Source organism: Sinocyclocheilus grahami, unplaced genomic scaffold, assembly GCF_001515645.1.
Source record: "Sinocyclocheilus grahami isolate Dianchi unplaced genomic scaffold, SAMN03320097.WGS_v1.1 scaffold561.1, whole genome shotgun sequence".
Taxonomy (NCBI): Eukaryota; Metazoa; Chordata; class Actinopteri; order Cypriniformes; family Cyprinidae; genus Sinocyclocheilus; species Sinocyclocheilus grahami.
This window is the reverse complement of record NW_015505740.1, coordinates 299,727-324,301: the sequence shown is the minus strand read 5'-3', so window position 1 is coordinate 324,301 and position 24,575 is coordinate 299,727. Positions and strand designations below refer to the sequence as shown.

Sequence of the window (24,575 nt, the reverse complement as noted above, 5' to 3'; positions counted from 1 at the left end):
TTGCTTAATTATTTCAACACCCTAGAAATCATTATCATACTCTGGCCTGTCAAATTATGTTGTTATCGGTCTGTATTCTCACAGGTTGAATCGTGAGCCTTTGTTCGTCCAGGCATTTGTTTTCCTTGCCTTCAGGTTCAATTATTTTAGCATGATCAATATTATTACTTCATGACCTTAGAAGTTACTCAGTTTAAAACGGTTATGAAAATGACAAGCCGTCCACTATTGAATCAGAAGGAAGACAATGTTATTATTTAAGGACGCCATTTCTTTTCCCCAAACAACTGCCACTGCGATCTGGAGACTAGCACACCAACTTTATGATCCTCACAACTTTTTTCCTCCTCCTGTTCTGATCAATTTGGAAGTCTCCCTGTCCGCATGCGGAGTGATTGCTTAATTATTTCAACACCCTAGAAATCATTATCATACTCTGGCCTGTCAAATTATGTTGTTATCGGTCTGTTTTCTCACAGGTTGAATCATGAGCCTTTGTTCGTCCAGGCATTTGTTTTCCTTGCCTTCAGGTTCAATTATTTTAGCATGATCAATATTATTACTTCATGACCTTAGAAGTTACTCAGTTTAAAACGGTTATGAAAATGACAAGCCGTCCACTATTGAATCAGAAGGAAGAAAATGTGGGGCCCTCTACTGCTCAAGTCTGATAATACACGCTCACTCTAAGACAAGAGAGGGCCCTGGAAAGTAATACAAGACATATGGTAAGAGGACACATAGCTCCAGGATCCATCTTATGTTAATACATGTGTCATGCTTAACAGAACGGCTAAATGAAAAGGCAGACAGAACAATAGCACAGCACAAGGCTGGAAGCAAGCTCAGTTAACAAGGGCCAGCACACTTGGGGAAAAGAGTCAAAGTCCTGACATTTCCTAACCGCTTCTTATTATTCCCGGACCACTGAGTTAAGGCGAAGAGCACTCCCATCTAAAACACTGGGCTGCTTTATACCCTGACCTCCCTCAGGTATTCTATTTTTACCATGAAATCTACTTAGTGTATATTTGTGTTTCAAAGGCCCGCTCGTTTTAGGTTTCCTGAGAACAGGGGTCATTTAATTGGAGGAAAATGCGAGGATATGAATTTCTGAACTATTGAATACATGTTTAAGCAATCAGATAAGGCAGAACATGCCTTATGGAAAGGAGTAGGGAACATTTATTTTGCACATGGCCTTTTGACTGATACTTTTACTACATTATGTAGCTACTAAGTGCTTAGCCCATTTGCAATATCCTCTGTTTAAAAGAACTTGAGTTCAGCTGTTTTTGGTAGTCTGAAAGTCTCTGTTTTTCGATATGAATGAAGTCTAGATGTAAGTGATGTGGTTCGCCATCATCTCCTGCTGAACACAAACACAACACACACTGCACATTCTGCCACGGAGGGTGGCTTTGTTCTCTCCCAGGCATCCGGTGCTGCTGGAAAAGAGTTGTTTTTGGCAAAGGTAGACCTCATTGTACAGCCCAGTATTTATAAATATGTAAATACGAGTCAGTGTGCGAATACACACACATATAAGCGGGCCGAACGCAAGGAAGTGCACCCAAATCATATTTTTAGAAGGTTTTAATGAATACAGGATGTTTATGAATACCATTTGTAGTGATTCACAAAGACTAGAAGAATCCTCGCACACCACCCCCTCCTCTCCCCTCAAAGCGTAAAAGAAACCCAATGTTTCTGGAGGAAACGGCAGAATTGAACGTTCGGTGCTTGTGTGGGTTTAGATAAGTATACGGAGGAGCACAAAGAAGCAGGCGACCTCGTGCATGTGGCACACTTGAAAAAGTCCTCTGCTTTTTTCATGCTAAAATGCACCCCGAGGAAAGGACGACTGTGAAGGTAAAACAAACAGCGTGTTTGTTACTCCACCAGATGACTAGGCAGCGAGTAAACCTGCCTCAGATGATAGAGAACGACACCAAAACTGTTTGTCTTGCACGTATTAACCAGAATGAGAGAAACATCCACACGCAAACCAGACTCTGACGCCGTCAAGAAAAGGAAACGAGGTAGTAGCTCTCAATTCCGGAGAAAACGGAGGGCTGGGATGTGGATGTGGATGTGTCTTGCTCTCTGACTCAGTCTATTTCTGGGGCAGAGATTCTCACACTGATACTACCTCCACTGAGCAATTTAAAGCCAAACACTGATGTTGCAATCTGTCTTCTGTGCCTGATAGCGCTTTTCTCCCTCTCTAACCCAAATTACTTTCTTTTCATATCTAATTATATTTGCTAATGATCTTATAAGGGGATAATGGAATGTGCTTGATCTATTACCTTTTTTTGCAATACATAAATACAATACAAATGGCTATGCAGCACTTTTCCATCATCCATTTCAAGCAAAGCGAAGAGAGGATATTTGAACAATATCTAAAATTTTACCACTACCGTCCGCAGTACAAATCTCTTTGCTCGTTCAAAGCTACTAAAGGGGATTCAGAGGAGCAATTTGTCCGTCTACACTGTGATCTTTTCATGCCTGCTCACTTGTGTGCTCATTCACTAACAGGTTGTGAGGGGGCGACCGTCGGGCCACGACCTCCGCCCCTGGCACGTGAGGCATATTGAGTGCAGACAAAGGTGGCTAAATAAATGAAAAGACACGTTTTAGGAACGGATACGAGCACTTTAACCAGCACCCGAGCAGATTTGAATGTTTCTTTCGGTCTCTCCAGAGGTCATCTCTCTGTTTCTGTGCACTGTTGTTATGAATATTCTCATCGGCCAAGCCTCGCTCTGGTTTAAGCCTCTCCCCATTCTTCCCTCAGTCTTTTTCCCACAGGCCCAGCGATGGCCACGGCATGACAGCCGCACTAACCCCCCCGCATTAATGGAAGGAAATGGCATTCGATCTCCATTTGATCTCCTAATCATTTCTGCTGAAATGATAATTAGCGTCCTCACAATCCTCTGACTGTGAGAGAACAGTGTAAAATAAAACAGCACTCTTGTAGCAGAAATGACACTTCACTCAACAACCGCTAGTATTCAATAACAAATACGTTCTTCTCGTATGCATATTTACGCAGCCCTCCGAAACGCGCACACACTCGGGCCTCATCCGCTGGCGACTGCTGTCTGTGATTCTTTTCAACTGACATAATCCTGATTGATTCGTTCAGCAGATAAAAACTCAGTCCACTTGTGCCCTTTACTGCTGGAACATAATACGGCTCTTTATTCTGCAACAATGTAACATAATGGCGTCGGAATGTGAGGAGGAAAAAAACGTTAGGGCTGCGTCTTAAATGACTGTGACACTCTGTGGTTCAAGCTCAAGCAGTGGTCTAATGTAAAAGAGAGAAAGGAGGAAGAATGAGCGAGAGGTGAAGAGAGGGCGAGAGAGAAAAGAGAAAAATCATTAAGCGCAGATTACCAGAGTGCCCCACTAACAAGGTCGAGGCAGGGCTGCTGGTAAAAGTTGTCATTGTCTGTTTCTCTTAAATGTGTGCGGCTCAAATTTCCCTCTGATGAGATTTGGGTTACGTTGTTTTAAATTCTTTGCTTCACGTCCCCCCCCCTCTCCCCCTCCCCCCTCATGCAGTTTTAAAAAAGAATCTTTTGTTTGACAAGAGGAAGACATGAGGTCATTTTTTGTTCATCAGGACGATTGGAGAATGAATCATGCTTTTTATTTTGCAAGGCTTGCTTAAATAGGCCAAACACACACACACACACTCGCTGCATAAGTTTTGTGTGTCATTTCAATTGAATTGAAAATGTAAAATATTTAGAAACTTAGAAATTTAAATTTAAATTCCTGAATTTGAATTGAGGTAGCAAACTTGGCTGCAGAATGCAACTGCAGTGTGATTTTGAAAGTAAGGAATTTAAATTAAACCAAATTCATATGATTGTAATGTTTAATTGAAAAAGCAAAGTTCAAGACACATCTTGAAAATGTTTTGAAAAAGTTTTTCAGACATAGATAGATAGACAAACAGATAGAATTTATTAAAGATTATATAAACAGTATAATTTAATGCAATTATTAAATATTTCATTAAAACATAACATTTTTTATAAATATAACGTTCGACTAGAGTGGAAGAATACTACATTTCTCAGAATGCCTTATTCGTGTTTATATTTTTTGAATTACAATTCAGTAAATTCAGTTTATTCAATTTCCTGTGGGGCATGGCCATTTAAATTAAAAACGACACTCATGAATGTGAAGGCAGCCAATTGTTCAGTTCTGAATTTCGCACGACCCAGACATACACATGAATGCAAAGTTTTGCTTTTGTCGCAACCGCTTCCTACATGGCATATACAAAAACAATGAGTAGCAGGAAACAAACAGAACATTTTATGTGCTGTAAGAAAATGAAAAAAAAAAAAAAAGCTCATCACAAAGGAGACCAACAGACGCAGCCTCATTCAAAAACATTCAATGTCTGAGATGTTCCTATAGGATCGTGTTCAGCAGGCCTCTCTCTCTCTCTCTCTGTATCGCGTATGTGTTGTATTAATTGTGAGTCCTAATCTAGAAGAGTCGGGGGTCCCTGGAGCTAGCGGCGCTATTATTCGCGCAAGCATCGCGCACCGCACCGCTCTCGCTTACTAATTTTGTGCGACGTCGCACCGCTCAGCCGAGGGAACGCACCGCCGAACGCTACATCTGAGTCAGTCAGACAGCTCCAGACGAGGTCCCTTTAGTGCCACGCTGTCAGTCACTTTATATGTTGTGAAATAGAGAGAATGAAAAGAGAAAGGGAGAGAACGAGCGAGAGAGAGAATGTAGAAACAGAACAAGTCCTTTTATCCTGCTCGGCGGGACCTGTCAGTGCCACCTTCTCTCTGGTTTCCCAGCAGTCCCAACACAGCAGCTATCAGAGGGAACCTGACATCCACACACCGCGTTTTCCAGGGGGGAAGGAAATCATGAGAGCGGTCCCACACAAGCGAGCAGCTACTACATACTCTCCTCAGATCAAGCAACAGTCTCTCGTAAGAGAAGAGAAGAGAGAGAGATTTGGATGTTTTAAGTGGGAATGTAGGCTGACAGGCTTTTGCTGCTTCTGACATGTGATAGAAACTAGGTTTGCGTCTCCCTGTGTTCATTTTGGAGTTTGGACGGAGATGAGAGAGCGAGAGTGTGTCGCAGCTTAAGCGCTGATCTTAACAGCTCTTTATTCTCGCACACACGTCGCAGTTTTGACTCCAGGCACCTCCGGAGTCACTTCTACTTTTCTCCACATTTGCAGGCCTTTTTTGTTTGTTTTTAGAGGAAGGAAATGGCTCCTAATCCATACGTGACACACACATCCATGCATGCACGGCACATTTCATGGATTGCAGTGCGGGAAAATCACCAGCACCTGGCTGAGTGCTTTTTTTTTTTTAAATATGATTTTGCCTGCTTCCCCACCGGTCTCTGATGATTCAACAGTTCCTGCTCTAACATCTGCTACTTACTCTTACTGGGTCTCAATTAAGACAGCAGTATTTATGAATCTGCTCTTATTTACATTTCTATTTTTCTGCATATGTGCGCAATCGGCGGCCAAAACAGCCCCTCTGCCCCACACAGCACACAGATGTTTCTTCAGTGGTGCCAAGAGGTGAGCGCTCAGTTTGAGAAGAGCAAAGCAAGAGTGCGAGTTAAACAGAGGGAGATTTAGGACTGCAAGATTTGCAGCTTTACTGTCACACAGATGAGAGCTCCTACTCTCAGGTGATTGTAAAATATGGGAGTTTGATTGAGGGATTTTGGAATTGGTGAAAGCCATTTCCCCTGTTAAAGAGAGGTGGTTGGTGTTGGAAAAGCCCACCTTTGTGTGCATGTGTGTTAGAGAGGAGCGTGTAAGAATTTGTGAGTCGAGGGATTGCTTTAATTAACTACAGTCCTTTTTTTAGTTTTTAAGTGTTTGTGTTTGCTTTCAAGTCAAGGTGTTTTTAATTAAACCATCATGTTCTTCCTATTTGGCAATCACAGTGTCCTTCAAAAAGCAAGACTTTTTTTTCTTTTTTTCCCCCAGACATACATTACATGTCCTACAGTACGGAGAGGCCCAAACAAAACATACATACGTATATACGTACACATACACACAATTCCTTTTAAAAGTTTAGGGTCTGTAAGATTTTTTTATGTTTTTGAAAGCAGTCTCTTATGCTCAAGGTTTCAGTGTCACGTGATCCTTCAGAAATCATTCTAATATGCTGATTTGTGCTCAAGTAACATTTCTACAGTAATCTATGTGCTCGTCGAATAATTAAGCATTAAAGGTCACATATTTTACACATTTCTGGAGATTTATTTTAGGTTTTGATGTCCTTAAGAATATATATTTGCGGTATAAGTACCAAAAACCATCTCAATATATTTTTACAGCTCCTATCTCAGGAGCTCTGCTGAGAACAGGTCGATTTTGGTCTGTCTAATTAATATTCATGAGCCTCCCTACTGGTTGTTTTCTGAGTGATGCACGGCCAGGCCAACCACAGGTAACTAGGGTCAGCCGACGTCACAGCGCTAGCTGGAGGCAGCAAAACAAAGGGTAAACTGGAGGTGGCCCATTCAAGCCAGCGCAGATTCGGCTACATAAGGAACTTAAAATATCATCTTGTTGTGATGTCATATATAATCATTTGTAATTGTATATACATTGTTGTGATTAATTGTGACTGTAACAATAATGTAGCTGTAAAAATAGTTGCCTGCTGAAATTGAAATGTATATACATCTTCATCATGACTATATAGACACGGTGAGTTTGTCTTTACTATACACGTCAGATGTGATCACCTCATAGTAATGATCCTGTCAGATCGTCTATCCTTTGAGTGAGAGTGTAAAATTACAGGTCGGCCGATCTGGTTTTGTGGTTAAAGTTAACCTTTTCGACATGTTTCCGCGTTGTCGTTGCTCAGCAATGGCATGGACGCGATGTTGTCTGGGGGTTTAGCAAAAGGAGAGTGGGACGGTGGGCAGTGCGCAGGGTGGTGACTGAAGGCGGTGACTGTGTAGTTCTGACATCAACTTTTTACGTAATCGCAATGGTTCATGAAAAATCACAGCTACTTTATGCAGGCTGTGTGAATTTTACTGTGGACTGACTGTTTTGAAACTTATATGGTAGTTAAATAGCCCCTAGACCTCAGTTATCGTAAAAAAGCCAGGAAATTTCAGGTTTGACAATATGGGACCTTTAATGAGTTGGTCATTCATTCTCCACTCTACTTTCAAAGCTTTCCACTACATGTTGGAACATGGAAACAGGTATTTGCTCCCATTCAGACCTAGTGATGTCAGGTGCAATTGCTTGCAGTCGCCGTTCCAATTCATCCCAACAGCGTTTAATGGGATTCATGCTTTGTGCAGGCAAATCAAGTTCTTTCACACCAGACTTTTCCTCAAAGGGAGTCTGTTTGTCAGAGGAGATTGCATGGCTGTATCCTGGATTTTGTGCACCTGCTAGTAATGAGTGTAGCTGAAACAACCAAACATTTAAAGCGGGTGTCCACATACTTTTGCCCAGTACTGCATAAGTCTTCTACATAAAATGTATGGATTTATATGGTTAGTCACAACTATGGAGAATGATCTTGTAGGAATACTAACTACAAATGGCTGTAATGCAAGATTAACTAATTAAACATCATTAATTAATTTTTCTAATAGCTGTTGATTCTTAGTGTGGCCATGCCTTGGACTCTGAACTCTGCTTTTGTTGTGTTTAGAGTACTTGAATAAAGAGCCAGATTTATGTTAAAGAAATTCATACACACCTCACAAAGGCTAACAGTGAGAAGTGTCAGTGTGCTGGTTTCAACAGACCACTCATATCTTTAATAAACAGTAATGTGTTTCCGTCACACACAAGTGCCAAATCATGCCAACCTAATGATGCCATTAGAAGAAACAAACACGAATGACATCAGAATGATATAAAAAGCCTGGTATTATTCCATCTAATAGATATATAATCATGGGAATTCAATGCGAAAATACACCTGAGATCATTAAACACAGAACACGAGTGTATCGAGATCCAGGGTTATATGCGCACCAGAAACGAAGCCTTTGTTTACCTTTTATTTATTTACTAGCACAAGTAAAGCGCTGTTGAATATGAAATGTCAAACTATTTATGTGCAGTGTAAGCACTTAAGGCAAGGCTTTTTGGTTTTTGACACAACCTGTAAACAACAGAAGATCTAACGTTCTCTGAAAGACCAAACATGAGTTGGCAGATATGAAAGCATTTATCCATGGAAACAAGAATATTACTATTTATGCAGACAATAGCAGAGGGAACAAAAAAAAACCCAGTACTTTCGCTTCTCGAAATCCACTTCACACTCTTATAGACCTCTTCTGTTTAGATATGGCAATTTTATCAATTACAAATGCTTTTTAGTCTATTTCAACCTAAATAGCTGCTTTCATGGAACAGTAAGTCTCTCAAATGTGTTATTAATAATTCATCTGAGAATGCTGTTTATGAAGTTCGGGAGGCACGTCTAATAAGCATGGACAGCATCTAATACGCCATGTGCTGGACAAAGCGCTTTTGAGAATCATTACTTTGTGTGCTTGTCTAATTGAGACTTCATAAAGTACCCAGTAGGCCTCGACTCGCTGCAGATTGCTCCCTGCCTTCGCTTGAACGATACGCCACGCATTTTCTCAAGAGCCACATCATTTCTGAGTGCACATAAATGCAGCACGTGAAAACAGTAATGGCAAATACGTAAATAATACTAATACTAATACAACTGTATTAGCGAATAAAGCGAATAAAGGTCCATTCTGTTTAACATTTCAGTACAATCTCAACAATTATCTGCTTTTCCTCACTTTTCTCTGCTCTCATTGTTTCTGGCAGGCAGATCCATAACATTCTTTTTGTTCCACTTTGGTCTCCTCCTTTTTCCCAAGCCTGAGAAACTTCAGACATGAGAACCCTTAGCCGCCTCTAATATAAAACCAGTGAAATTTACCTAGGATTATAAGTCATTGACAAATAACCTTGCTGATAGATGCGAACTAGATTTTGTTCAAAGCACTCTGACAGCCTCAAAAGAGATTAGTGGAGTTCTTATCAGGTCAGGGGTGTCACGGGGGAAATGTGTTTAAAGTCACATTGATTTATTGAAAGATTTTCCAATAAGAAGACTTCTCTGGACTCTCAGACATGTGTGTGTGTGTGTGTGTGAGAGAGAGAGACTCTAACGCAGTCATTGTGAACTCTGCTGGACTACAAAGGGGGGAAAAAAACGTTAAAAACAATTGTAAGACCAACACACAGACCCCAAATAAACACAAGAGGTCTTTGATGGCCGGGTAAAACTACACTGCATTTCCTTTCCCTTTCCCATCATCTACTGCGTGCTATTCTTCCAGACAAAATAGCAATAGATGACCGATATACATATGGACGTTCACACGCACACACACATACACACTGACAAGCAAGCATAATAAGATCCTTTGTTCCTGCAGGCATTCATTTGACACTATTACCTTCTTAAGAGTAATTATGAATCTTTTCCGAAAGCTGGATTGTGGGAACCACTGGGTTTGGCCCCGGATCCACCCACCAGCAGCAAATGGATGAGAGAGAAAACTCAGAGTATCACTCTGCACCCCTGTCAGGGAAATGTTATTACCCCTGTATCTCTCTCCCAGATCCCGTCTTCTTCCCCCCTCCCAAACAACCCGCTCTTTCTCTCTCTCGCTCTCTCGTTCTCTCACACTCCCGCTGCTTCGTTTGATCTCTGAGGTCCACTGGAACCCTGGAAAGCTATTCCAGCATTTGCGGTCCGTCAGAGTCCTGTGGAGAACCTTCTGGATGTGTTGGTGTGTCCAGGCTGTAACCCTTCCTGCTGACATGGCTCTCCAACACACAATCTGTCAGAGACTTCAGGTTAACAGCACACCACAAGCTCGGAGAGTGGGTAGTTGCTTCTTCAAATGCACCAAAACGACAGTCTTGCAATTCTGTACCACAATTTGTGTGTCTGCATTGTATGGTGCCTTTTAAAAGACTCGTGATCTGTTAGTACTTGTGTAGTAATGTTCTGTTTTTCTTTTTCTCCCTTGATTTTGCATCTACTCTACCAATATATTAAATATCATGGGATAGTGTGACACTCCACAATATGTTCATATTTATACTCCATTAAATGACATAAAAGCAGCGTTATAAACAGGTCACTGCCAGATTATGATACTTAATCTGGGCTTCAGATAACACACAGAGCAAGGAACCTGAGAAGTCTTGAGAACTCTGAGACAAGTGTTTGTTTGTGTCTTTATCGAGTCCGAAATCAAAGCCTCGCCCCAGTTATGTGTCGACCCATGTTATAAACTCACTCTTTACTGTACATCATCACCTGATCTATAGTCACAGTCAGGACCCACTTGTCTCTGCTCTAATAGCTATTCTCAAAGGTACTATAGCGGTCGACAACAGGAGCCGGATAATATTTTTATGTTATCAGTAACACTCCCACGTTTGTTTTCGCAGCCACTCAATGGCCAAAGCTTGGGGATGACAGGAAATGGCAACGTTTGTTTTGATTTCGACCCCCCTCCCCTTCTACAATACAAGACCAAAGAACGTGGGAGGACCCACAATGCACAATGATCTCTTGTTCAGATTGAAATGCTTTGTGCATTCATCTATAACTGCCCAACATGCAAAGATAACCAGCCAGTCTGATGATCAATAAATAAATAGCAGACAGCATAAAAAAAGAAAGATAGAAAGGGGAAAATAATGACACAAAGGCAGACAGAGAGATTGAGGGTTATTTGACTTCTATTTGTCTTGTTTTGATAGTGGAAAATAGAGAGGAACAAGAGGGAAATGCTAAAGGCACTTTCTATGAATATGGTACACTTTAGTTTCCCCTTTTATACTATAGACACAAATTCAATGAGAAAAGCTCATTTTAAATATATTAAAAATGCCTGCATTCTCCCATTTAAATTGTGATTTTGGCTAAACCGTCCCCTTTCCAGTTAATATTATATAACCGCTTCATAATTTGAATATGCTATTCAAGCATACAGTATCAGTGTCATGAAAGTCAGTGTAAAAAAAGTACTTTAAATATTAGCTGATTTTAATTAATAAAAACACATTTCGAGTGAATTTTTTACTATTACAAAAAATGCTAAATTCCCTAAAATTGTGAAACGCAAGTAACATTTGCACTAATAATTTGTACTATTTTTATGTGATAGAATGGTAAATAATAAAAATAGGTAAATATTGGTAAATAATCAATATTTTAAAATCCCATATTTATTTTTGTTTGTTCATCCATTCATTCATACACTATTTTTGCTACATTATTATTATTATTATTTTTAATTTTTTTTAAATTTCATTTGTATTTCTATTACATTTTGATGTTTACTTCATATTAATTGTAAAAAAAATAAAATAATACAAATCAAATTTTAACTGTTTATACTAGTCCAAATTTTAGTAGCATGGTTTTTAAACAAATTAATAAAAGAGAATAATAATCATAATAGCAATACTTCATATAAAATTAATTAAAAAAAAATCAAAGACCTCATATAATATTTAGAAATTAAGGTTAGACAAAAAATTAAGGTTAAGAAAATGTGCGAAATAAATAAATCAAACAAACAAATAACAACACTTTTTAGGGTAGATTTTGTGCATTATTCATGAAAGTGCCTAAACAAGAACATAAATTCTAATGCTACATGCACTATAGATTACATTAGTACTGAATTAATTCTCACACTACTGTAAAATGCAAATACATTTAAGAACTAAATAACTCAAGAAACTAAATAATATCCATCATATATGTCACAATGAATATTTAATCATTTCATGCTTTTGTATAATTGTGATACAGTAAATCAACAATCTTGAGCTCACTCTATGCTACGCTATTCCTTTATTTCAGTCAATAAATGCATTGGTAGGTGACATAGGGTCTATGATCAGATGCTGGACATCATCCTCTCATGTTAGCTTTGTAGCAGATATCTTAAGAGCAACCGTAAGAGCATAAGGAGTGAAAGTTAGGGCTTATAATGTGGAGTGATGGAAAGAAAGGTTCACGGTGGGGTTATCACAGCCAGGCAGCACTGGGAGCTACGTGGCTGTTTGTGGGTCTTCATGCGCACACACACACACACACACACACACACACACACACACACACACACACACACACACACACACACACACACACACACACACACACACACACACACACACACACACACAAGAGCGCCGCAGAAATGACACTTGCGCATAGCTGTGTATCACAGAGCAAACAGCAGCTCTTTGCCTCAAAGTCTGCCAGCCTAGAGAGCGGATCAAACGCAGTGTTTGGGTGAAACCATAGTGTCAAGCACAACAGGGGCTGTGAGGAGGGGCACTCTCTGTCTTTCTTTCTTTTTGCTTTCTCTCTCTCTCCCAGCCTCTATTTTTCCACAAAGAGCCATTGCTATGTGTGTCAGTCACATTGTGCGATGTGTGTCAATATCTAATTGCTCTGATGGCTGAAGATGGACGGACAGAATGGAGGAGTGAGATGGCAATCAGGTAAGTCGGACAGAAGAAAAGGAACCGTTTTATTGCAATTCCATTACGGCTCTTTCAGCATTGCGACATGGATGAAGGAAAACTATTACTCAACCTGCACACGCTATGAAAAATGAAACTAGTTCTGATATACAAAACTGCTTTGTTCTTGATGAAGATAAACAGTCTGGGTATGTTTGTATTCGTTCTATAAAGTCCATAGCAAACCATACCAAAATAACACGTCAAAAATAATCAAGAGGGGGAAAAAAATCTTGCAAAAGCCATTTTAAACAGTGTGTCAGTACTGGACAAATGACTCTGTGGTAACACCCACCACCCTGCCTCCATACACAGGAAGACAAATATTGAACAGGACTCCACACGCATCAAACAACACTGTGGGGCAGGGCAGAGTAGGCCTGGGTCTCGTCTGTAATCACAAATGTCCAAATCCTCTAACAAGGTCCAGAGCTCTGTCCCCCACATCAAACTACGTCTTTGCACACTGGGTTTCCATTACGTTACTCTCTGTGGTGATCAATTAATGCTGTCGGGTGTATATGATTTTTAAAGTGATACAATTTACAGTACATCTATGTGAAATATTAGGATAAAACAACTAATTAAAACAATATCACATGTATCCTAGAGTTTATCTTGTTGTCCACACTGTCCTCTGCACATCCCTCACTTTAGTTTCAGTCAGTTATATTGAGTGACCTGTAGGGGGAGCTGCTCTTTTATGACTTGGGGGGTGTATTTGTGTAAGACAATAAAAACATTAATTTGCCCTGAAATCATTCCTGACGTAAATGTAAAATGGTGCCCATTGGAACCCAGTAATGAAGCATGCGGCATCTCTGCAGCTTCTAATTTGACTAGTTAAATGACTCCATTACGTGTTTAACAGACAGAGGCAAATCATTTCTGGTCAGTTGAGGCTCACTTAGCCGCGTCACAGGGCTTGGGGAGAAATCGGAAGATAACTGGTCCCGCTTCTTTTCTTTTTTGCACTCTATACTATTGCAGGCCAAAAGTAAGAGGCTGAAAGAAAAGCCCATGATATGACCTGCACATGTTTCCTCTCATTCTCTCTTATATCTGTCCATCTCTCTCTCTCTCTCTCTCTTTCTCCCCTTCTGTGATGCATCCCTCTGTTAATTAGGTGTCCGGTGTGTATGATCAAAGTCTGTATAGTGAAATACATAAATAGATGCTCATCAGGGAGTGTTTTCAGCACAGATTGTACATACTGTAGAATCATGCTTCTGTCCTCTAGCTAGACTGGGTTAAAAGTTTGACTGGTTAAGACATTACTTTTTAATGCTTTGTGGAAGCAATAATTAAATAAATTAGACAGACAGACAGACAGACAGTCAGACAAGATAGATAGATAGATAGATAGATAGATAGATAGATAGATAGATAGATAGATAGATAGATAGATAGATAGATAGATAGATAGATAGATAAAGATCAGCACTTTACAGAATCAGTACAATATTTTATATTAAATAAATGGGCTTTTAAAGTAGATGCGTAACGATTAGAAAAAAAAGTTAATCCTTTTTTAGAAAAATGTTAAGCCTAAGGACTAAGCCTCAAACCAAGTCTTATATTAGCTTTTATTTATTTATTTTGAAGTTTACATTTAGAAAGAAAGAAAGAAAGAAAGAAAGAAAGAAACTATTTTCTAAATTTAAATTAAATCTATTAAATTTAAATTCCTGATTTGTGTTTTACAGTTTTCTAGCAATAAATACTAAATAAACATAAAATAAAATTACATTACAATGTAAATCAACAACAAAATCACACAACATATTTAACAGAGTTGAATATGTAACTAAAAATAAAACTAAGGTTATGAGACAAAATATAGGTTTGATAAAACATATAACTGCCAATAAATCAAAGAAAAATATAATTTTTATATTTGTTTCTAACAATGACCTGGGTAAGAGGACAAAACCAAACATAATGAAGGAAAGTTGGTAATTAAAGTTATTTAATAATTAAAAAAAAATATTCTACCACAATAGTTTAAATATAATTTTAACAATGTCAGTTTTATGATTTTTAATTATTTTATAAAGTAGAGAAACCTCACAAGGCAAACATAAACTGGTCAAAAACTGACATTTGATGTTTTTAAAGCTAAATAGTTTACTTTTCATTTTAGGTTAGGAAAATAGTCAATATAGCAGTTTAAGTTTAATGGTTTATCTAACATGCCTAATAGTTCTCATAGGACAAAAGAAAAAGGAATTTGCACCTCTATTTTTTTTTCCATGGGACACTAAAGACCTCCATATTTATAGAAAGTGCCACACACAGAGATTGACACATGCTTTCACATATTTATCCATAGAATGTGAAGCCAGTGTTGAGATAGAGAGTGTGAGCATTTTCAAACCCACAGGGAACGACACCAATTACTGATAGCAAGTGACCATTCCACAAACAGGCTCATCAGTCTAAAAACACACACTCACAAACACAGGTGGGTAAAGACAGGCTCTCATAAGGGATATAGGGCTGATTAGAGCAGGTGCGTATGTGTGAGTCAGACGGGTCTCTCACCTCTGGCTTTAAATGGAGTGATTAGGAATGGAAAAAAGAGTTAGTGTGGATGGACTGATTCCTAGTACACTCTCTCTGCCCTCTGGCGCGCTGCATGGAAGGACAGGAACTGAACCCCTCCGCACGTGCAGGAAGCAGGAACAGAGAGCCAATCACAGACTGGCATCGCTTGTAAGGATCACAGCACATGCCGAAGGATTTCATCATATAATCTGCTAGATTTAAAGTTTCTCTTTGCCGTTATTAAATGAGTCACATTTTAAATGAATTAATTATATTGTTTATCTCATGGAAACACAATGGGCTTCTTTCAATGAAGCACTCAACAGGAAAAAGAAAGGTCACCCAAAAATGAAAATGATGTCTGCTGTATAACTTACATTCTTCTGAAGAAAATATTTTTAAGACTGTCTCAGTGGTCTTTGTCCATACAGTGAAAGTCAGTGGCCAGTGTTGTATTAAACCCCATCTGGAAAAAAACTGCTGAAACAATCTTAAAATATATTCGTTAGTGTTCCACAGAATAAAGACACACTTATAGTTTGGAAACAACAAAAATTATTACTTTTTTTTTTTAAACGCATCGCCCCAGCTGTTCCTATGAAGGTCAGTGTGAGTATGCAGGGTCCAGAGTCTCCCACTCTAATGGGATAGGTAATTATAAAGTCTGATCTCACAGACAAGGGATTTAAGAACTAAGTATACTATGTGACACATGTCTAGGGTTATTAATAGTCATAACTGAATGGACAGATGGACAGGTCCGAGATAATGCCATCAGATGCAATAATAATCTGGGCTGCAGGCTTCTTAAAGTACAAGCAAACCACAACAACCACAAAAAGAACTCGGTAAATGTCTCTGTACAGTAACGTCCTCTATCACCTCAGTGCCGGTCTCACAGCAGATGTCAAATGCTGGTAAAATGCAATGGCACGAGATCCTGAAGAGCAAAGCTCTCTTTATCCCTTTAGCGTCCGTGGCTCAACTCTTTGTAGTGCGACTGAAGTGCAGTGAAGTGGGCCGTTTTCACCCCCCTTCCCAAATGTCCGAGTCCTAACAACCCCCCCCCCCACGTCTGATTGTTGATCCTCCTGAAGAGGACAGATCAAATATTCCACTCCAGTCTGCGAACAGGACACAGATATGATTGGGGTTGACGGACGGGGCCCCCAGTTTGAAGTCTTAACAGACAGTGCGACTTTGATATCTGTACTCGGCGCATATCACCAAAGACACAGGGAATGAATGAGAGTGAGGGGGAACTGAGAGAGAGGCAATGAACAAAAGCATCTGTGGAGTGGTCAGGGCCAGCGGCAGCATGTGTCAGAGGCTTTTTGAAGTTTAACCCCCTTCCTCTCTCTCTTCTCCTCCTCCTCCCCGTATTCCTCCCCCGAAAGACCCCTCTTCTCCCTCACACTTCCTGCTTTCTGGGAGAGCCCAGTGGCGACACATATATATATACACGCATACACACCAACAGCCTCATACAACCAATTACCAGCCCCTTGACTCGCATACGTAAGACAGCGCCGCTTCAAATAAAGGCAGGAAACGGCTGTTTATTTGCTAAAAATGAAGCGTTAAATTGTTCAGATTAAAATATGAATGAAAATATTATATCGAACACATGTTGAGGAAACAACATGTGTTCAACACCAAGAACGATAACTATAAAGATAATTATAACAATACTTACTGTATATTAGCATCCAGACCAATGTTCTGTTTATTATAAACACAAATATACTCTGCAAATATGTAATCTGCCACTTGCTTGCTTAAAATCGGGTGGATTCTGATTGGCTGTCAATGATTTTAGCATTCATCAGCTGGAATAAAAAAAAAAATATTTCAACAATAATGTGTCATTGGCATTATAGTGTGGACTATTCTCATACTCTCACTATTCTCTTGGTGTGAACGGGCCTTAATTCACAATTACAGTACCAACAGGAAGTCTTTCTGATGGCCTGTGAGCGAAAACTGAAATCCGAAAGCAGCAAAGTTCATCTAATAAGAGGAAAAGAGATAAACGTGTGCAATCCTCATTTTCTTAACGTGTGTTTCCGCAGATTCAAAGCGCTGAGTTTTAGCATAAACAGCAGGCAGGAAAAGTGGGTTTTTAAAAACTCCGTCTTCCTGGGATTGAGCGTTCGGAGCAGAGGGATGAAGAAAAGACTAAACAGATGTCACAGCTTGGCGGGAACGAGGGAGTTAAATAGCTTTATTTTTTTCCTCCCTCTTTTTAAATGTCTCACGTATAAACAGATTTTGTTGCTTCTTAAAGTGGGCTCAAAATTAAAGCGTATCATTTTACACACATATTGCATGCATATTAGTGAGCCCCAGCTGCCTGTGTCCTGTTCTTAAGAGCCATATGATTGAGTTAGGGGCCCGGGTATCAGATAAGATTTAAGCCTGCTCTCCCTCTGCGCTCCCCCCTCTGCATTTTACTGCTAACTTATTAAATGGAGAGAAATGACATTATTTTTCTGAGTGTATGTGTAATTATTGTCACACACCTGTGACTCCTGCCATAGACGACAAGAGGAGGAGAGGAAGGAAGAGATGGCGGCGAGGGGAGAGATGTCGCTCGGAGCAGCGGGAGCTCTGGGTTTTTTCCTTTAAATGGTGGGTGAGAGAAAAAACAGCGAGCTTGTTAATCACTGAATCTCTGTCGTGGGGAGAACTTGGATATTCTGACAAATTGAATGGCAGATATCGTTGTGAATTTGATCTGAAATTAAGTGTCCTTTCATGTTGTTTCCTTCAGACAATAACATTCTACATGCAGCCTGAAGTTTATGGAAAAGTTTCCCTTTTTCGTCTGCCAAACAGGCTTTCTTTCCACATACCACCAACAAACTGTTCTGTGTTGGCAGTTCTAGATGGCGAACAAAACGTCTCATCTGAAATTCTGATGCATGCGCCAAACACACGTTAGTTCCTTTCTTTTCTTTCTTTCGTTCTTTTTTTTTTTTTTGAGGGGACCACCCCGTGGAAGGCAACATGTGAAATACGGCTCTGAAGACAAAGGAAATTACCTATTAGAGAGGGAGCAATGATCTTCTTTTGCCCCGACTCCAAAAAGTGACTCAGAATGTTGTAATTGTTTACCTTTGACACTGACCGTAATTCTTCTCCGCTCCGCCGTTACAGAATATTTCAGCGTCGCTTTTCAAAAGCTCTCTTTCTCGCTCTCTCGCCACACCGGCAATGCCTCAAATGTCATCGAATCTCTTGGTTTAACGTATTGCTTTTCAACACCCGCTCTTTGCTTCACAGGAGGAAGGGCCGAGCGAGTGAGAAAACGACAAGAAAAGCAGCAGATCGGCTTGTTTAAGATATCCCGGCATTGTTCGCAGTCAACTAGGCCCTTAAAATGTGACCTCCGCTCCGTCTGCGACTTGTGCAAATACATCGGGTGCCACTCAAAGCCTTTTATTCTGACACTTTTGAAAGGGCCGTAGATAAAAGCTAAGCATGTCAGGAGGTTTTACACTGTCAGTCTCGCTTTCCTGTGCTGATCTAAAAGCATCGAAATAGCAGCGTTTTTTGGTGTAATGTTTTAATAGAAAACAGATGGCCGCAGATGTAGGGCTGCACAGAGCTGGGTGACATGTCTTTAATATTTTAGAGTGGTCTTGCTGTAAATGTAGAAGCAGCTGTTTCCTCCCCGTTGTAAATTTGGAGTTTTTAATTTGTGATTGACAGCTATTGGATTTGCTGTAAATTACAAAAATGAATATGGAAGCAATGGAACCGACGGCCAGGAAGGGGGGAGGAGGGGGGGGCATTTGACGCCGTTCACGGATGAATAGATTTATGTGCACCCAAATGTGAGGTATTTACGTTCTCTCTCTCCTCGGTCTGATACCGCTATATACGCAGCTGATATTTAAATGTACATGAATATTAAAATATAAGTGCGGGTGGAGAGGATGCGAGCGGGGGGAGGTGTCACGCACACGGGGCGGCTGGTAACAGAGTTCTATTTCGATGTGTTTGTTTAGCTGCTGTTCGTTTAGTTTTAATGTCAGCCGCGAGTACAGCTCCCTTGACGCTTATGGTAGAGGTGATTGTCATCAATTCGCATCTTGGCATTTAAACCACCTGCTTCAAATATGCGTATTTGAAATGCAAATAAACTGCATATGCCCAGACAAATTAAAAAACATGGTGAGTAAACACTTTTGAAGTCATAACTTTCTCTCTCTTTTTTGTCATCAGGGACTTGCACTGTCAAATGTTATTTTACTTGAGAAGGCAACACCAGACAGATAATGCCTCTCAGAGCAAACCTGCATAATACTAACTGATTATATATTTATTTATGGTTTTGTTCACAAGGCATAGAGAGCGGTTATGTTTTTATCTCGGCCTCAGCTTGATTCTTATGCCTCTGGAGTGTTTTCGATTAACCGTTTCAGTCTCTTTTTTTGTCCTTCTGAAAAAAACGAAAGCATTATATTTTCTCTCCTTATTTTCCACCTCTCTCTTCTTCATCGCCTGACACTACCGTTATTCAAACATCAATAGCTATATGTCTTCTTTAGCACTGACTCTTACTTTCATATTGATATTTATATGTGATCATTACTTTTCTTCTCCAGGCTTTGTCTCCGAGTGTCAGCTCTAAGGTGTAATATCCAATAGTGCATTCAGAGCAAAACGCAGAGCAAATATGCCGCATCAGGCTGGATACCTTTATAATGAACGCGGTACATAATTATTCTTAAGGTGTCAATTGAAACATGATCACGTTGCGCATCTATTTTTTTCTTTCTATCTGCTTCATCTGTTTCTGTCCAGGCCGTGTGAGAGGATACTACGATAAAGATGAGTTTTTAATCAGGCAGATGGCTGACACGCTAAACACTCTTCCTGTATGTGTGTAATCATTGCCATCACTCTCATTAATCATCATCATCATTCTGGTCATCATCATCATCATCATGTTTTAGATGAAATAGAAACACGTTCACAATGACAATCTGTGCTTCAGCAGTGCATTATTTTTGGTCCACGAAAAGAACAAGGTGGGGAAAAAAAACGCTAAAACTTCTGCACCACTGCTTCCCAGCATCTCCCTGTTCTCCCGGTTTTGATAAAAGTTGCTGAATGTTGTTTCTCAAATTAACGAGCAGCCGTTTCATTTTGTCAGATGAAAAATTTGAAGTAAACAGGGAGGGAAGATGCACATGAAACGGCTTCATTAGCGTTAAGGACCCCCTTCTAAAATGGACTCAAACATCGGGATCACTCGCCACACCTCATCGAGTATCGATTGTGCCGCCGATCGGGCTTTCAGGAAAGCGCCTGTCATCCGTTTGACGAGCAGTTGTCAAGCACGCACAGTGGCCCGTGCACCACCAACGCCGCCGCCTCTAACGTTCACGCACCTGTCAACCGCAGGCAGGCAGAGCCCCTGATGAGGTGTTACCTAATTGTGTTTTAGAAAGCGATGACACCTCATCTCTACCTCTCTCTCGCTCCACTATGATATGTCTCTTAATGCAATTAGGCATAATGAAAAAACTAGAAATGGTGAACACTGGAGGGCTGCTGGAAGTGATGCGGGGTGGGGAGGGGGGGTTGGACTTCCTGTGGAGAGCAGGCATTCAAATGAGAACATAATAGGAACATCAGAACAAGAGCAGTATTTTCTGTGAGATGACAACAACATTAAAAAATCCAGGTAATTAAAAACATACTCTGTGTTTTGTCAAAGTGGCCGTCATTGTTGAAGTTGAAGCCTCTCCCCCTCTCCCTAACGATTTCGGTATAAATACGTATAATGATCTCGGGAAGAGAAAAACGAAGAAGACGGTCACAGAAAAGCAAGAGAACAACAACAACAACAGGGGGAAAAAAATAATCAATCAAAGTATTAGACTGAAAAGTTGTTCTGTTCTCAAGGACATCGAGTTCTCGGGCATTCTGTCGGAGCTGTCCAGTAGAAAAAAAATGAGACATAACTTGGATGAGACGCCAGCGAGAGGGGAGGGGGAACGGAGGGGGGGAGAGGAAAGAGACACAGAAATAAACCCAACTCCCATCTGATGACCAGCTTGTCTATAATACTGAATCCCTGAACCGTGCCAAGATGCAGAAACAGGATAAGTCCAGATCGGAGAGATTTGAACCGGTCTCGGGCCTGTGCGAGAGCGGCGACAACTTTCAAGCATGAACGAAATCGCTGTTTCACCTGCTTAACAGTCCTTTTCGTAAGCCGATAAGAGATTTGAGCGTAAAATCGAGCGAGGGAAAGAGAGGGGAAAAAGAAAACATGATACATGGCATTCATCTTATCGTTTTCTCCCCCCAAAAAATTACAGGACAGATGATGTGGCCATCTTGAGATCGTTTGTCAACTGTCAGCCTGGGTTGACCTTGCAAAAAAAAAAAATACAAACAGGGAGGTGGTTGATATCATCTTTACCGAAAAAAAGGTAGAACGAGGGGAGAGAAAGAACCATTGTTTTTGATAATAAAGAGACATTTTTCCTTCCATTTGAAGCGCCAGTTAAAAGCGCAACCAACATGGAAATCTATTACGAAACGCTACTTAAAAAGTGTGACCAATCCTTGTGCAGTCAATTAGGGACTGGAGACAGTCTATGATGTTTGTCGGTTAGGGTCTGGCGCATTCTGATCAGCCAGGATTTAACGATGAGGAGGAGAGATTTGGTTAGCTTTTTATTGTAAAAAGGTAGAACGAGGGGAGAGAAAGAACCATTGTTTTTGATAATAAAGAGACATTTTTCCTTCCATTTGAAGCGCCAGTTAAAAGCGCAACCAACATGGAAATCTATTACGAAACGCTACTTAAAAAGTGTGACCAATCCTTGTGCAGTCAATTAGGGACTGGAGACAGTCTATGATGTTTGTCGGTTAGGGTCTGGTGCATTCTGATCAGCCAGGATTTAACGATGAGGAGGAGAGATTTGGTTAGCTTTTTATTGTTTTTTTTTTCATCCCTTGTTTTTTCCATGGGAAGGATACATAGATAGACGGATGACATGGATGGGAGGGGGCAGCCAAGCTCTGCTTATCTGTTTTCTTTCTCTCTCTCTCTCTGTCTTTCCATTTACAGAAGCATTAATGTGCACAGCTATGTGCTCATCCATTGTTCTGAGTTTTACAGCAAGAAGAATGTGTTTGTGGAGCGGAGATTGTCCAAAAAAAAAAAGCTGTGTTCTTAAACTGAGTGCAGAAAAAAGACACAAAATGTAATCTAAAGTGTGCAAAAAGAATGACTGGCTGGAATAAGTGGGGATGAGGTTTCATATTAAAAAAGATTTATCTTAAAGTATGGTGCTAATCCTCAGATTAATCCCCCCTCCTCCTTTTTTTTTGCATGCTGGCTTTCATAAAACCTATAACCCATAAAGTTCTTACATTTTCTGGAAACAGGCACGCTAGGCCTGATTTTACAAGAATTGCTGCCCAATGAATCATGCCGAGAATTCATCCTCTAGTGGTGTGCGACTCCAGAACTGATAATTAAACAACAAAACAAGTTTTTCAAAAGGAAGTGCAAAGAAACAAAGAACTTGTTACATAAATGCAGGGAATTTCGTTCACTAATCAAAAGAAAGAATAATGGCGGTTATCACGGATAAATGCAAGAATTGTTTTCAAAACTGCTGGAGCAAAATGTTTAATAAAATGTATTAATATGAATAATTATTATCATTGTCTTTCCTCTTTGTGTTCTATATAATTTGTAAATCAGTGTTCTTTGCTTCAGTGGAAACTCATCACATTAGAACTGCCTGTAAACTGCTGTTAGGCTGAAACATATGGGTGCATGCAGTCCTTAGCCCACTTCATAAATATTTCATTCATATTTCCTGTTTGTGTGTGTGGAGCTGTGTGACTGAAAGCCTATGCATGTGTGTGTGTGTGTGTGTGTCCGTGACTCTCTCGCTCTCTCTCTCCTTTTTTTTTCTTCTTCTTTCTGTGTATAATTAAATCTCAGCAGATTTCCTTTGAAACTGCTAATCATACCAGTAAATCAAGGCTGAGATTTATCTTGATGAAGGAATAGAAAATAACTTCTGAAAGTAACAGAAACACCACTCGAGAACAAACCGAAGCAGGCAAAAGGTGAGCTTGATTTCAGACTTTGCCTCGTAACTGTCATCAGCCATCATTCAGTCTCAAACGCGCTGGAATCGCAATATTCTCCATGCAGGCAGTGTGTTATAGTGTGCGAGAGAGAGCTAAAATGGGATCACAGGCCAATTATTGAGTTCTGGCGGACACAAAAGGCCTACTGTTGCAGACAGCTAAAGCTGAGGCAGTTACTGTACCTTTCAAAACTAATATGTAACCATATCTGTTTTAAAAGGACGATTCGTATTACTGTGAATGCAGGAGGAAAGTTGTTCCCATCTCCCAAGCCCTAGGAAACTCGAGTCCCGACCTAATGGCCCTCAATTGGAAGGTGGCCTTTTGTGAAAGGGGCATCGCATTTGTAGAAAAAATGACAGATGAAATGTTTCCGGTGATGTAAAACATCTTCAGCTTTTTTTGACAGCACAATGGCACTTACTGTGCTTTATGGTCACAGTGGCGACACAAAGGTCATTCCGTATATGACTCAGTGGACAAGGGCAGCACTGAATGAAAATTAGGTTATATGTGATCAACCAAGTTATTAATCTGATTAAAATGGATTCTCTTTGCTTCCTATTTAGCAAGGCTTGGGAGAGAGAGGGAGTAACACACACAGAAAGGGAGAGAGAGAGAGAGACGAGGGGGGAGGAAGGGAAACAATAGAACATTCTGTGTATTTATCCACAGAAGAGTGGCGGCACAAAATGCAGCATAAATTCGTTAACGCGAAAGACAACATCAGTGGCGCGAAATGTGCATTTTTACTTTCCACATGCATCATGTCCTTGCGCTGCTGCCTCATCCAGGTAACCTTTCTAATCCTGATTAAATTACTGCAATTAGAACAGCAGCTCTCCTACCTCCCCCCATATTTCCCTAATAAACAATACGCCATCTTAAATCCATTCGATGGGATTTGCATGGAACAATGCTCAAGCTCGTGCGATTTATTTCCATCTCTACAGAGGAATTAAGTGCATTTTTTAACAGCTAATGGTATAATGTGGGCTTATTTCTCATGCAATGCTTTTCTTTTATGTCGCTCCTCCACTCCTTCTATTTGCAGGAACTTTGCTTCCACCCCTGTTTATTTGAAGTCTAAATCAAATGTGGCTTATTGGACCGGCTCTTCTTTCGCACAGCAACTAGAAGTACGTGGAAGATTCCGACAGATTCGTCTGTAATTGCTACACGACCTCTCAAAACACACCCCTGCTGCCTCTGCCTCAGCCAGACTGTGTTTTCTGTATTTGTTTTATTAACTTTAGTGCGTTGTTTGCCATTGATGTGG

At 40.2% G+C, this 24,575-nt stretch overlaps 1 protein-coding gene across 5 annotated transcripts in view; it reads right to left on the bottom strand.

Annotated features, from left to right (window-relative positions):
• The window catches only part of LOC107556245 (zinc finger protein 536-like), a 177,131-nt gene that overhangs the window by 19,299 nt on the left and 133,257 nt on the right, over positions 1-24,575 (bottom strand). Inside the window, exon 8 of one of the 5 annotated variants that reach the window (XM_016239310.1) lies at positions 17,683-17,782. The exons of the other annotated variants lie outside the window; for them this stretch is intronic. Coding sequence (XP_016094796.1) covers positions 17,683-17,782 — 100 coding nt within the window. The remainder of the gene's footprint in view (positions 1-17,682; positions 17,783-24,575) is intronic. 5 annotated transcript variants of the gene reach the window in all.